The sequence below is a fragment of the Panthera pardus genome, unplaced genomic scaffold (genome assembly GCF_024362965.1).
Source record: "Panthera pardus isolate Hobbes unplaced genomic scaffold, ASM2436296v1 HiC_scaffold_8, whole genome shotgun sequence".
Lineage (NCBI taxonomy): Eukaryota > Metazoa > Chordata > Mammalia > Carnivora > Felidae > Panthera > Panthera pardus.
In genome coordinates this window covers 95,832,323-95,848,368 of record NW_026527013.1, presented here as the reverse complement: position 1 = coordinate 95,848,368, position 16,046 = coordinate 95,832,323, and the positions used below count along the sequence as shown (strand labels likewise).

General features: G+C 40.3%; 1 protein-coding gene across 3 annotated transcripts in view; it reads left to right on the top strand.

The window, feature by feature from the left end:
* CDK6 (cyclin dependent kinase 6) overlaps nucleotides 1-16,046 on the top strand; it is a 251,663-nt gene that overhangs the window by 116,546 nt on the left and 119,071 nt on the right. For all 3 annotated transcript variants that reach the window (XM_019443315.2, XM_019443314.2, XM_053897582.1), the window contains exon 4: nucleotides 4,572-4,739. In XM_019443315.2, the coding sequence (XP_019298860.1) occupies nucleotides 4,572-4,739 (168 nt within the window). The remainder of the gene's footprint in view (nucleotides 1-4,571; nucleotides 4,740-16,046) is intronic.

Genomic DNA, 16,046 nt, shown 5'->3' with positions numbered 1-16,046 from the left:
AAACCTGTGTTTAACTTAAAGAGCCTTAATTGGCAGTATCCGTAGTCTCACTGCATTGCATCATCAGGATTACTGTGAAATATTTGCGTCTTGTATAAAACAGATTAATTGAGATTAAAATCTTGAGGAGCTAATTTAAACGTATGTCTCACGATACTATAAACTGAGATAGAACAGATAATAAGCTTAAGTAGAGAATCCTTTGAAATATCTTTGATCCAAGCACTTCTTGTGATTCTGAAGTAAAGGTGTTTTTTCCTGCCTTGTTTACTGTTACAGTTTATTCATTCACATAATTCTCAGGAATTGGGACCACATCTTCTTCTTCTTTGTGACTGGAGTCCCCAACATAGCTGCATATATTTTCCCTTTGAGGTTAGGTATTCCAGTGAATGATGGTTAAAGGTTGAGGAGGGTCCCCAAATCACATTTCTTACAAGTCTATAACATGTATCAACCTACCTTACAGTTGAATTACTGAAGATCATGAGACTTGGGCAAAATTTTTCAAATCATTTAATTCAAAGCTCACATAGTTCAAAAAACTCTTGTAGCTGGGTATTGTAGGTTTAAAAGAAAGCCCAGTTTGCTCAACAAAAATATTTCTTAAATAGCCTAGTAAAATCTAAAGAATGTTAATTCTTATGTAAAACCAACCTACCATACATCTGTAAGCATCATTTACGTGGAATCAATGTTAGTGTAATTATACCGGTTGGCAGTATTTAAACTATGCTGGTGGTAATAGTTATAATGGAGCAAGTCTCTTTCCTGTGCCCTAGTCTTTAAATGAAGGAGAACTAAACTCTGGGTATAAGTTACAAAATAACACAACTACTGGGGCACCTGGGTGGCTCAGTCGGTTAAGTGTCTGACTCTTGATTTCAGCTCAGGTCATGATCTCTCAAGTTGGTGAGATGGAGCCCCGCATCAGGTTCTGTGCTGACAGCACGGAGCCTACTTGGAATTCTCTCTCTCCCTCTCTGTCTGCCCCTCCCCCACTCAGGCACACTCTCTCTCTCTCTCTCTCTCTCTCTCTCTCTCTCTCTCAAAATAAATAAACTAAAAAAAAAAAAATAATAACCCAACTAAAACCAAATAGTAATTACTATGGCATATCCCAGGGAGGAAAATCATGTAGTCATTAAAAGTCATATTGTATTGGGGCACCTGGGTGGCTTACTCGGTTAAGCATCCAACTCTTGATTTTGGCTCAGGTCGTGATCTCACAGTTCTTGGGATCAAACCCCACATAGGGCTCTGCGCTAACAACATGGAGCTTGCTTGGGATTCTCTCCCCCCCCCCCCCCCCCCGCCTCTCTTCTCTCTCTCTCTCTCTTTCTCAAAATAAATAAAGAAACATTTAAAATAAAATACAAATGAAGAGGTTAGAGTGAGAGAGAGCCAAAGCATAAGAGACTCTTAAAAACTGAGAACAAACTGAGGGTTGATGGGGGGTGGGAGGGAGGGGAGGGTAAGTGATGGGCATTGAAGAGGACATCTTTTGGGATGAGCACTGGGTGTTGTATGGAAACCAATTTGACAATAAATTTCATATATTAAAAAAAATAAATAAATAAAAATAAAATAAAATAAAAATGATATTGAGTTAAAAAAAGATACATTGCAAAAGAATTTTGTTGAAGTGGCAAAACATTCATAATGATTATTAAATGTTTTTAAAACAATCACAAAATAATGTGTACAGAATAATCATTTTTATTCATAAATACATTTACATATTAGTATTGTTTGTATGTGCTATACATTATTTAGCACATATTTTTTTTTGTTTTTATTTTTTTTAAATTTTTTTTTTTAAGGTTTTATTTATTTTTGAGACAGAGAGAGACATGAACGGGGGAGGGGCAGAGAGAGAGGGAGACACAGAATCGGAAGCAGGCTCCAGGCTCTGAGCCATCAGCCCAGAGCCAGACGTGGGGCTCGAACTCACAGACCACAAGATCATGACCTGAGCTGAAGTCGGACGCTCAACCGACTGAGCCACCCAGGCGCCCCTATTTAGCACATATTTAATATGTAAATATATATTTATACCTACAAATACAATAATAGCTGTAATTTTGAAAGACAAGACAAAAATTATTTAACAGTGAAGTTTTCTCTGTTCTCTGAGTGATAGGATTTTGAGTGATTTCTATTCTTCCTCTGGATTTGTAAAAAATTTTGTTAAGTTTCTGCATTAAACATATACCAGTTTAATAATTAAGAAAGATGTATGTCCTATATAAATGAATACACAAGTAAAAGCAATACACACTTTTTTTTATTATTAAATATAATTTATTGTCAGATTGGTTTCCATACAACACCCAATGCTCATCCCAATGGGTGCCCTCCTCAGTGTTGTTGGTTTTGTTGTTTTTGTTTTTTTTTACTCTGTGGATCAGCCTTTTTATAAGTTTAGATGGGCTTTATTATTACTTAATGAGTTCAAATTTCAAAATTTTATTCTGCTAATTGGCTGCTTAAACTGTTTGAACACGAAAAAATGAACCAAACAGATTTATTCTTTGTGCAGTTTTACGTGGTTGATGTTCAGCATGTAAGAAGTTATAGGTGACAAGTCAGCATGGCATTACTTTAGGTTAGTCAAGCTGTTTAAACTCCAGGGCTTACAAATCGTGTGCATACGTTTCCAGTAGTGACGGATTTGCCCCAGTAGACTTTTGTTAACATCGCACACTTTGTTTTCACACTAGAAGTGTGTGCATTGAGAGGTGTGTGACCTGCAGTGGTTCTCAGGTCTTGAAGAACTGACCCTCGACAGTGCAGTCTTCTGCAAGGGTTTTGTCCTTGAAAACTTAGAAGGTAAACCCTGCCCATTCAGAATATCCATTGAGGTGCATCAGAAAGGATTCTAGTACACCTGTGTCATTCATTACACACCACTGCTTAGTGCTTTGTTCACTGACCTTGTGGCACTGGCCACATTTTCTTACGGGTGTTTGTGACTCTGTCTCCCCCTGGGAAATGGGACACTTTAATGACTGTCATTCATTGAATGCTTAATATGTGCCAGAACTGCACTACCCCTGTTTGCATACATTACTTCATGTAATCTCATTACATTATTTTTAAAAAGTAAGCACTGTTTTCTCTTAGTTTTATGGAATATTGAGGTTTTGGTTTTAAACAAGCCAGGATGTAAAGACAGAACCCCCAGCTCTGAAGGAAGAACCAGTACCATAACCCTATAACCAAGTATGGTCCAGCTAGTGAACAAATGTGTCCTTGCAGCCCCTGCCAGCTGTGAAGCCCATGATACTGCCTTACCAATTCTCTAACCCTTATGTGAACACAATAATTCCATCCTCCCTGTTTCTCACGATATTTGGGGGGTAGGTCAATCTTGTTAACCCTAGATTTCAAAGGATCAAATGCTCAGGGTCTTAAATTCCTACTTTCAGACACTGTTTCTGAGTTTTAAATCTTATAATTTACCAGTCCCAAAGTTAGAAGAAGATGTGACATTAGGTTTTTTTCTGAATATCCGCCATTCTCCATTCCATAAGTGGTAATAGCTACCATTTATTGAACGCTCACCACTGCGTTAAGTGCTTTACAAACAGTGATCCTAGGAAGTAGGCTTTGTTGCTTTCTCATTTTACAGACAGAAGAATTGAGGCTCAGCAAGATTAAATGGCTTACCTGGCTTTACATGCTCATTTGATCATTGATCTAATAAAGGAGTGCACTGGGAATTTGAATTTGAACTCACTTTTTCTAGACTATAGTTTGATCAACACTATTTCTTGAATAGTGGTGTTACTTTGGGCTAATTACAAACACCTGTTTCTTGGCCTATAAAATGAGGTAATGATAGTATTTACCTCAGTGTTTGGTTGTGCACTGAGTTTCTAAACAGAAAGTGTTTAGAGTGGTGGTTGACCTGTAGTGACTGCTTAGTGTTAGGTGCTATAAAAATAATAGGAATTACTGGGGCGCCTGGGTGGCTCAGTTGGTTAAGCGTCCGACTTCAGCTCGGGTCATATCTCATGGTTGGTTAGTTCGAGCCCCGCATCGGGCTGTGTGCTGACAGCTCAGAGCCTGGAGCCTGCTTCGGATTCTGTGGCTCCCTCTCTCTCTCTGCCCCTCCCATGCTCATGCTGTGTCTCTCAATAATAAATAAATGTTTAACAAATTTTAAATAATAGGAATTATCATTAATATTACCATTTACTGGATTTTAATTGTTGAAATAAAAAATTAAATCATATAAAAGTATATGAAGTAAAAAGTGTCTCCCTTCTTACCACCTACTTCCTCTCCCCAGCATTAACTACAGACACCAGTTTGGTATTTATCTTCCAGAATATCTCCTATGCCATCTGAACCTATTTTTAAATTTTCCTTTCATTAATAAAATACAGGCTGATGTGAAATTTTTTGTAGTGACCTTGAGAATGGCGGACTGGAGAGATGGAAAGGGAGACGAATTCATTTATTCAACAAATACCCGTCAAGTACTTCCAACACAAAGGATTCAGTGTGTTAAATTTATCGTGACAGTTTATTGATTTTCTTTTTTGTTTGTTTGTTTTATTTAGGATATGATGTTTCAGCTTCTCCGAGGTCTGGACTTTCTTCATTCTCACCGAGTAGTGCATCGTGATCTAAAACCTCAGAACATTCTGGTGACCAGCAGCGGACAAATAAAACTGGCTGACTTTGGCCTTGCCCGCATCTACAGTTTTCAGATGGCTCTTACCTCAGTGGTGAGTAAGAAAGTGCTATTCTTTCATTAGGTTTATGTTTCCTCTTTTAAATGATGAACTTCCCCATACCATGCCCCTAATATTATTACTGCCCATGGTCACTTGGGGGAAGAATGGAGCCTGGGTGGCTCAGTCAGTTGAGTGTCTGACTTCAGCTCAGGTCATGACCTCACAGTTCATGAGTTTGAGCCCCACGTCAGGCTCTGTGCTGACAGCTCAGAGCCTGGAGCCTGCCTCAGATTCTGTGTCTCCCTCTCTCTCTCTCTCTCTGTTCTCTCCCACTGTGCTCTGTCTCTCTCTCAAAAATAAATAAACATTAAAATAAATAAACAAACAAACAGGGCTAGGAAGAAAGGGTTTTGCTTACAACTACAGACACATCCAGACTGGGCTTGCCATGAGTAGGACCTGTTGCAAAAATAGTAGCCGCTAGAAAAGACTCAGTTACAGGTTTCCAAATGTTTTTTGCCATAACCACTATTTCCAGAGCTGCATATGCAAAGTCTGGGGAAATACAGCTCAAGGGTTAGGGAAGAAGGGCGTCAGGAACATTGACCTGTCTGTAGTGACCTGGTTTGAGAAACAGCTAGGTACCTGCAAAGGTGTGTGAAGGCGTTCTTCTGGAGCTGTGTTGCTGTGAAGATACTAAATTTATAGTAAACTTGGATAGCCCATGAACAAGCAGCACCCCACACCCCACACCCCACACACCACACCCCACACTGGGGGAAGCCTTCATCCAAGCCAAAATACAAAGGGCAAACCTAAGGCCCTATGTTGGCAGAGAATGACAGTTACGGTATCCTGTTTATTTGGTCTCATTCAGACACAAAACCATAATAAACTATTGACTTCGGTTACCTTCTATTTCTCCTTCTAGTTCATTGTTTCTGAGATGAATTTTTGTGAAATTCTGCACCCAGAGTATAAAAAGAGCCCAGAAGTAGGCACCAGTAACTTTTACCTTTGAAAGACCTATTTTATATACAGTGAATTCATGCAGAGATACAGAAAGCCAAGGAATGTCCCTTTACTGTGCTGCTTATTTGGGATAGGAGTTTGATGCTGAGCATCCCTTGGGATCCGTGAACACTATAAAAATTGCCCTCAAGGCATTAGATTAAGCCTTAAGAAAAGGAATCCTCTTGGGTCAGTATGTCATTTTTCACCTGGTCCATCTTTAGCCTCGAAGTGATTCTCAGTCAGGGGCAGCACTGCCCTGGGTGGAGGGCACAGCTGAGAAATGGATGGCAGCATCTTTGGTCATCTTAATGACTTGGGGAATGGCAGTGGCCACAAGGAGGCTGCTATTCTGCCTACCAAAGAATTGTTTACTGAAATTCCAGTAATGCCTCAACTGAGAAATAAACAGCAGGGGAGTTGGAAATTTTCTAAGAGAGAGAATTTGTCTTAGAACAACATTCAGTTTACAAAAGTATTCCATTTCCTCACCTCCAAAATATGGATACTACAACCTGGACACTTAAGACCACGTACTTTCACAACATTGTGTACTTTACAGAGGATTCCTTGGAGTGTGTCACCATTGTTAAAAGAGAAATCATACTTGTTTTCTCTTTGCCCATCACTTTTGAGAAGACAAGGCACAAGATGGTATTTAAAGGATACGCCTCAGCTTTGGGCTGGGTCAAGGGAGCCCTTGTATTCTTACATAATCACAGCAGAAATGCTGAGTATGTGTGTTTCCTCACTGGGAAGGGTTAGGTAGGCTGCTTCCTTAGAATGTAGTTGCAGTCCCTGAGGAAAAGCTTAAATAGGCTTTGTGATCCCTGTGGTCATCAGAGGTAGCAGATGGAAGGAACTGATCTTAGGTACATTAATTGAGGGAAAGATGAGCCATAACTGAGACAGACGCTTTATTTTGATCACCCCCAAATGGGCACAAAAAATCACAAATAAAAACAGGAAACTCAGTTGGTTTTGTTTTGTTTTTGTTTCTTTTTTGCTTATTAAATTTGAGGAATGATAGCCCAGCTTGTGTGTAACATCAATTAACATTCCATTCTTGCTGACAGTGGATATGTTCAGACAGGAAAATGTAGACAAATTATTTCATAGAGAAAAAGGGAAAGGCAGTCATAAATACCTGATTTTTCAGTGTCTAGTTTGTACTGCATACTCTATTTCTTATAGTGACATAAAGTAAAAAATACTACCAACCAGGAAAGACACTGGGAACAGATTTGACCTTATTTGCAAGAAAGATAGCTGGAATTTCATGCCAGTAATAAAGCTTATGATTCCTAAAGGTCACTGCATTTAAAACTTTTCCCATTGTTTTGTGTTTTTCGATTTAGGGAAAATCCACTTAGTATCGTGATGCATGTAGTTTACGTACAAATGGCGATGTATAAAGACTTAGAAGCACAATTTTTCAGACTGAACTGGTATTTATTTTTAGAATTTCTTGAAGAGAAAAAGACTGCACTCCACTTCCTGGAAATACACATTTTTTAGTGGGCTATGTCATACCGGACCTGGGAATCAACTTAATCTGTGGAATGTTAAAGGAATTACAAGTTAACTGATTCGAAACTGACATCTAACAGCCATGAGAAGTGCTTATCTATTAGTCATCTTCCAAACCCTGACTCAAATGTCCCCTTCTGGCACTCCCTACAGAAATCAATCCCACCTTCGTCCCTCAGTGTTCCAGAGTAACATCTTATTAATGTCCTTCATAATACTGCTTTCTGTTTTGTTTGTAATTATTTTGGGAGTCTGCTATATCAGGCTGTAAGCTCCTTGAAGGAATTAGCCTTAGAGGTAGAAATTTAGGACAATTGTTATAAGTCTGGTCCATAGTTGTAGCTGTAGGTGGTGCATAACTTAGGGTGTATAAAAAATGATGAAGCTTGTCTTCATCTGATAGGGGAGGGTTAAGTGTCCTTTAGATGCCTGACTTTACTGGGATGCCTCCAGCATGACACTCAGATGTCTTTAGAGAGTATTGGATACTTGCTGCTCAGTATACAATCAGACGTGCACGTGTACCCATACAGAGAAACGGTGTTTATACCTATTTATTCAAAGGTTATAGAATTAAGATGTGAATGGCTACCATGGATACCTTAGACTCAGGCAAGAGGGGCCCCTGGCCTGGATCTCATACTTTATTTTTACTTAATGTTTGTTTATTTTGAGAGAGAAAGCAAGAGCATTCAAGCAGAAGAGGGGCAGACAGAGAGAGAGGGAGAGAGAAAATCCCAAGCAGGCTCCGTGCTGTCAGTGCGGAGCCCCGTGTGGGGCTCCAACTCATGAACCGTGAGATCATGATCTGAGCCGAAGTCAAGATCCGGACGCTTAACTGACTCAGCCATTCAGTCACCCCTCTCATACATTAGAGGAGCCTGCACTGGCCCCTCTCCAGCCAGGCCTCCATTCATGGAGCGTGGATTCCAAGGTGCAAGGCATATTCCAGCTAGAGCCTGAGACCCCTGACCCTCTGTTGCCTCGCTCAGGGCGTTGGAATTCCCTGACTGACAGAGAACTGCATGGACTTGCCTCAGGTCCTAACTCCTGAGAGCAGATTGCACCACTTGTGTGTTCACCCAAGTCAGACAGCAACGGTTCGCAGTCATACGGGCAGAGTGTGGACGTTTGGATTGGAGTGTCCGTAAATATGTGCCTGAGACCCCTTGTGGTCCAAGAAGGATCTGGGTCTGCAAACAGCGGGAGGGCCCATCACACTTGCCACCTGACATGGGTTCTTTTTAGCAGCAATTTCTCTGAAACCGTGAAAATCAACTTCTGTGACCTGTCTTGAAATATTGCCTGTGTGGGAAACCGAAGAGAGTAGGGGCAGGTTCTTTCCATTGCACATAAGTAATGCACGCAAGAATCATGACTCTTGTGGTTCTATGATCTCGGTGACAGAAGTGTTTCAAGACTGTGTGCTTATTCAGTAAAATGACTACAAGGCTAGCTAAAATTATATTTAGAGTCATTCTAAACTTGCCATTTCTAAGTACTTCCCATGTCAGATGCATTGTACGGTGCACCTCATTTTTGTCTGTCAAGATCAAAGAGAAATGGAGAGCAACCACTCAGCCAATGATCATCCGTGATTGTGCAGGCAGGTCTGACAGGGAGTCTGAGAAGCAGAACCTAGGACACCACCACTAGCCCGAGGATGACTATGATGATCTTGAAGCACGGTGAGCAATGGCTCAGGGAGGGAGCAGTCTTCATATCTCTATGATGCAAAATCTTTACTATGTTTTTTTCTAAATTGGATCATACATCATGCAGGGTGACACCATTGCTATTAGATCCGATCCAGTGTTTGGAGAACTCTTTATCAACCATCTCATTTTAGAAGTAAGGAAACTGACACTGCGCAGGCCGTTTGTGGCCAGGTTAAGTCTGAATTCACCAGATAGATTGTAAATAGCTTGGGGAATTCTAACATCTATATTCTGGCTCTTACCTACCATCCCCTTTCCCTTCCTCTTCACACCATAGGCTCCAATACTTCAGGGGACATCAGACTATTTTCTGTGGAATTATTGGGTCTGCAAAGGGCATCCAGAGATTCCACAAGTGTCCCAATAGTCTGTTTTCTAAAATGTATTTTAAGTTTTGTTAACATTGTAATTAAAAAACAACTAGGTCATGCCACATTTAGACACAGGATAGAGGCATAAAGGGAGGCATGAACTTACACCTCCTGGCTAACTTACTTTCTATGCAGACCTCAGAATAAAACTTCTGCTGCACTTGTGCAGACTGGAACATCCTGTAAATGTATCGTTGCTTAGGAAGCACCGAGCATTCTCTTGATCCGGTCCTGTGGGTGTCCACCCCCTTAAAATCACACAGATGCATAGTCGCAACAGTGACATGCCGTGCTGCACTCGCTGTACATCAGACTATGTCAAGGGCCATCCAGAGCAATGCCAGTGTTGATGTGTTTATATCCAGATGTAATTGCCAGAACACCCAGACAGTTATAACGAGCCAGTCACTCCCTAGGACAGTCACGAGAAATCTGCCCATGGATAGAGACAAGACTGCGCCTTAAAATGAGGTCGTTCCTTTTACCGTCTCTAACTTTTCACATGCTGAGATAAAGTCCAGGAATGGCCTGCCATAAACCAGTTCCTGCTCTGCAGTGAACAGTCTTACAGCTCATTTGGACAGTATATTTGGAGGGCCTTTATCCAACCCTTACACAAAAGGTACAATTAGCATTTTTCCCCCAAATGCCTGTGTGTAGTACACATAGTCTGGAGAAAAAAAATCCACATTGTACTGTAATGGAAGAGTAAGCAAGTTTTCCGTCTTTTTAGTGACTTAATGACATTCTCACTAAGCTGAATTATATTCCCCTTCTCCAAAGGTCTGTTTTTCCATATCATCTGTCCTATTAAGAGACACTTGTGTTCTGAAAACATCTTCCACTCCAGAAATCACCAGTGACAACAAGTAAATAATAAACATGGGAAGACCTTTCTTTGACAGCTCTACAAATTGGAAGAATTCACTTGGGTTTTGTTTTTTTGTTTTGTTTTGTTTTTTTTATGTGGAACTTACTGATGATCATTCATCTATCTACTACCACAAGTATTACAAAAATTGGAATTGCTTACAACCCATTCTTGGCCTCCAGCAATACATGGTTCCCTACTCTCCCCCTAGTTTGGTAGCATTCGGTAAATACTGAAGGAATCTTGCAGATTCAGAAACCTTTGATAAGCCTAAGGGAGAAGAGTAATGAAATGGAGTTGTAACATTCAGTCAACAAATAATTACTGATGACTTTCCACGTGCCAAGCGTTGTCCATGAACCTCAGAGATGATGGGGACTAGAAATGGGCACGGTCTTTGCTCTCCTGGAGCCCATCATCAAAATGAGGAGACAGATCTTCATCACATAGTCACACAAAGGGATGTATAGTTAGAAACCAAAGTGCACTAAAGGAAAGGAACACGCTTCTATCAGGCCCTGTGTCTCAGGAGCCCTCACAGGCTGGGGTCAGGGAAGCTCTCCCTGCTCACCCCTGCCAGAATGTGAGATGCTTGGAGGGTCTCCTGTCGGAACCTGCCTGGATGCAGGCCCCGTGGATGTGCACATCACGCAATCTGCACTCGTTTTCTCTGTTGATGCTTGGAATAGTTCACTTTCCAGCAGCAAGTGGGTACCACTAGGCTGACACAGTGAAGCAGGACCAGAGATAGGAGAACAGTATCATCTTTTACAGGAGAAAGTAAATTGTTTATGCTTGTTTCCTCTTCGTGCGTGTTGTATTTACTATGGAGACCTGGCAAGGTTTGTGCCTCAGCTTGGGCAGCCGAGTTACTCCCACAGAAGCCTGCAAATGCTGCCAGTGCATACTGAGTAAATCAAACGAAGAGCATGAATCGAGTATAATGGAAAAAACCCAAAGCCCTGTCGCCTCAGCACCTCAGCGAAAGTGCAGGACAAACCTCTGAAGCCGGAAAGGCTCCTGTAATTCCCTCCCCACTCGACATCCCCTTGCCATGACACAACCAGGTCTGTTTTGTGAAAATTTCCAGTTGCCAGTACATATTTCATAGTTAACAATGGAGTGTTTGTGCCGGTTTCGTTTTCACTTTCACCAGTGAGGGAAGTGGAACACAATGGGGCAGTGCACAGAGCTGGGAACAGGACACGTTTTCTTTAGGATTCCCAGGGCTGGGTACGTGGAAAATGCTAGAGCCAAAACAAACATGAAAACCCATCCAGATCTTTCATTTGCACATTCTCAGTGGTAATAAAACATTTTGAGTTACCATCTTAGAGGTTAACTCTGCCTCCGTAGTGAAGGCAAGCATTGATGACCACTGTGAGAATTTCTCCCATGTAAAAAGATAATGTATTCCATACTGTAAAGAAAGCTGCTGTGGGTGTGTACATGTGGGTATTTAACTGCACCACGTATACTTGTGAAGTTAACTGAATGACTGCTTTCCTCATTTATAAAAGATAGTCCTTCATCTGACTCACCTAATTCTATCTAGCTTCTTCATAAGTGGTCACTGTTGCCAATTAGTTCTGGACGAAAACGGTTTAACTGTAATGCTATTGCCTGGCGGGTGTTTTACTCGAAGAAAGGACAGGATGTTCTTTGATTCCATACATCTGTTTGGCCACCGTGTCCTATCGAGGTACCATAAAGACAGGATCTGCTTGTCACCTAGGTTTTTATATTACCTTCTATAGACACCCTGTGTGATGCCATTCAGATCTCAGAACTTGAGGCCAAGTCTGAGTGTAAACACCAAGTATTGTCTAAGCCTGGCAAGATGGAGTGCTTTTAGAAAGGTTTTTTGCAGACAAAGGGTTTGTCAGGGATCCAGAAGATAGAAAAAGTTCTGTTTAACATTTTTATGGGCATGTGCCTTCTTTGGTTGGTTAGGGGCTTGTCCAGGAAATTGTATTTAATGAGATAATTTCATCTCCCCTATATTTGCCTAACTCAGGTGTGTTAATGTTCATCCAAAGGAGTAGAAGACAAAATCCTTAGAATTGAATATAAAACAGTGTTTCTGTAACTTGCATTTTTACATCCTATTTCACATATTCTTTGGATATGTGAGCTTTCTTGTGTTTTACAAATGTTGCTACTTACTTCCAGATAAGGAAGGGAAAAGCGGTAGTATCTTCATTTTGCTTGGACTTTGGCAGGTCTCATGGTATAAGTTCCTACGCTGAGATATGTTACTGAACTTCTGTTAATGTATCCATTTTTATTCCCTGAATCCAAACCTTACACTATTTGAGTGTTCCCCACAGTACCTTCCTGGCCCATGGTGGGCACTCGATAAATACACGATGAAGGAATGAAATGAATCCTCATGATTCTTCAGTGCCTAAAGAATGAATTCCAACTCAGTAGCATGGCATGCAAAGATTTTTTTGTAGTGTAGCCCCAGCCTACCCTTCTGTCCTGCTGCTGAGAGACCACCCCAGTACACATAAACGTATATTCCCTGTCATCCAAAAACACCAAATTTCTCACTTACTCTTTGAACATTCTTTCCCAGTTCCCTGCTTTCACCAATGAATCAATGAATGAATTTCCAACTCCGCATTTTCCATGTTGCTGCTGGGGTCACTGCATCATCAGTTACAAGGTTTTGTGTTTGTGTTTATAAAGCATCTAAATGTTTGTTTTGTTTCGTTTTGTTGGTTTAGACACAACTTTCAGCTAATCTTCCCAGTTGCCTGCGTCACTCCCTGATAGCAATTTGAGCTCTGAGGAAGTAAAACAATTCCACTTGCACTTATACTTTGAATGTCTGTCTGGGCAGTCATTGCTAACCTTCAGATAATCATTGTCCTTCATCCCTACTTCTTCAATATCATAAACTTTCATGCACCTCCCCACCTTGTGAACTTACATTTTCTGCATGCTATGTTTTAATTAAAAATTAAGATCTTTTGGGATCTTTGGAGGAACGATGATGTTATGGGGAAAGGTTGATATGTCTGCATTGTAGTTTTCTTTTAGTTATTTTATTTAGTCTACTTGGGTTCTTGAGATTAGGTCCATGTTTATGTTAATCTGTATATAGGTCTTTCCAAAAGTGAAGCTCAGACTTTTATATGATTGCTTTATAATGATGGATTTTCTTTCATATTTTATTGGCCTTATTGCTGATATGCCAAATTGGTTTCTAGATGATGCTCTTCGGGTTGCTGAGCTGTTCCCTCTTACTGCTCCCGCTTTCTGTTTTCCTTTCCTCTAAGGGATTGAAGCACAGAGTTTGAATGACATCGTTGCCCCTGACATCTGTACGGATACTGATGATTTTTAAATCCCTCATAAATTTGAATGTTAAACTTTACAGTTGGCTGTGGAGGAATAATCTACCTTCAAGTCTCAGCGAAGCATCCAAAAGAAAGCAAGGGAAAGCGTAGGAGAATTTACTTTAGCGCTGCTCATATATTTATTTTGAAGGTTGGCAGAATCTAAAAGTGGGGCTGTAAATTTAACAGCTCAGCCATAAAAGCCCCAAAATCAAGGAGAAGAATCTCTACTCCTTCTAGGTTTGGGTACAAGCTTTCTGTTCTTCTTCCATCTTAAATTTTGTTTTTTAATTTCTAAAGCTACCCTTCCCTTCCCTCTTTCTCATTTTCATATTGGTTAATTACTTTTTTAAAGGTTACAATGCTATGAAATGTAGGGAAGCTCTAAATACTTGCTGGGAGACTTCAGTTGATCGATTTCACAGTGACATTGAATACTATCTGTACCTTATGTAACGCTGGGTGATTTCAGTGAGGTGGGGACTGCACATGGTATCAGTTCTTGTGGGAAAATATGCTTCAGTGGCTTACTGGCACCGCTCTTGGAATGTGGCATTTAAAAGTACCTTTTTACAGTGGGAAAGAATTCTGTCAAGAATAAACAGTCTGACCTTGTTAAATGGGCCAAAGTCTGTCTGTAACCTAGTTCCAGAAAACTAGCTTTTACTAGTTTAGAAAAAGCAGATACAAAAATTACAATTAAAACTCTCTAAAGGATGGGAAAAGTTACTATGAAGAATATGAAATTCCAAAAATGATACTCTTCACATGTATGCATGAAAATTTCTTTAGATGACTATAAAATCCCACTCCTCCGGAGTGGATGAAAGATCAGGGCTACAGTCCGAAAAAGCAGATGTTCTTTTTCCTGGAAAGACAAGACTGGCTTATAGAAAGGAGCCGTGGGAGTGGCTACGTAGCATGGACCAACTGTGGGAAGCCAGCAGGCTTGGGGAGATGAAGGAGTAAAAATTGTCATCGACTCCCCCATTGCCCACAGGTTAAAAAGTCTGAATATTCTGAGCTCTGGAATGCAACAGTCCGTTCCTAACTTTTCTCTCCATCCCTGCTGTCTCACCCACGCCAAACCCATTCACACACCCCCGTGATCTTGCCACTTCAAACCTCTTTCCTCCTGCATGAGACAACATGCCATTAGATTTTGTGCCTCCAGAGAGACATTCTCTCTGCTTAGATTGCCTTTCCCTTCTCAGCCTAACAAACTCCTGCTCATTCTTTAAGACTCTATGCAAATGCCATCTCCTTTTTTGAAGTCAGCTTCACTCTGTAGCATAAAGCTAGCCATTGCTTCTCTGTGCACATTTGATTTGCCTCTAATATAAGTCCATTTCAGCACTTGGGTAACAACACACAGGTACATGGTACTGCTCTGTGAATGGAGAGAGAGAGAGAGAGAGAGAGAGAGAGAGAGAGAGAGTGTCTTATGAAATAAGAGGTTTCTGAGTAGAGGAGTGGAGGGAGGCTGCATTGGGGGTACTGAGTGAGTTTGGGAAGAGAGGCTTCCCCTAAACAGCTTCCCTGAAAGGTATTACATTTCTGCATCTGTATCAGTATCCATTTTGAAATTACAGCACCAGAAATCAAAGTTGTTTCATTGACCACTTTCATTGCTAAAAACCTTGTGTTCATATTTCCCTGGTATTTTGGAAAACCAAGACTTGATTTCTTTTCTTCAGATGCATGACTAGTAATTAGTTGGTTAGGTGTTAGCACAGTATGCTAGATCTCAATGATGCTTTTTCCAGTACTAGCCATTTTTCATGTTAAACAGCTAATTTATCAGTAATAATTTAAATTGGGGAAAATGTTTTAATGGAGTTACAGTAATAGCCAAATCTTGTGTTCTAAAACATAGCTTTAAGAAAAGTGTGTTAACTTAAAAAAAAAAAAAACCCTAATGTGTAAAATAGATAAATAATCAAGTACTTTACATTTGCATTTTTACAACCATATCAGGATTATACATATTTTGTAAAGCTTCTTACTCTGTCTGGCCACCCAGTGTCTTACTGGGTATATGTACAAATGTAGTTAACAACAGCCAAAAGGATCCATTGTGAGTGTAAGTGTTGAGTCCAGGAAGAAAGAAACTCACATGTTCTTCTTTTACTCAAACACAAATTGGCCACTCTCATGCCTTTTACTAGCAAGTTGAGGTTAAAAATGTAGCATAGCATTTAAGATTTTGACAAGATTGAATAATCAATCTATTTGAAGCTAGTAAAACTTCAAATGTGTACTTTCTTTAGTAATTTTATAGCAAGCCAAAATATAGTATTTGTCTAGAATATCCGTCATTCTACTTTTATACCTAAAAGGACTCCTTGATTTTAGGACATACGTCTGAAATGCCACATGCAAGTGCATGTTGCTGGTACCAGCCTAGAATGTCATCCAGTTTGTATTTTCCCTCAAGGTTCTTTCTCATTGGTAGTTTATGTGCTCCTGTTTTTAAGGCATCAAATTTTCCCAGTTTTTTTTCCATCAAA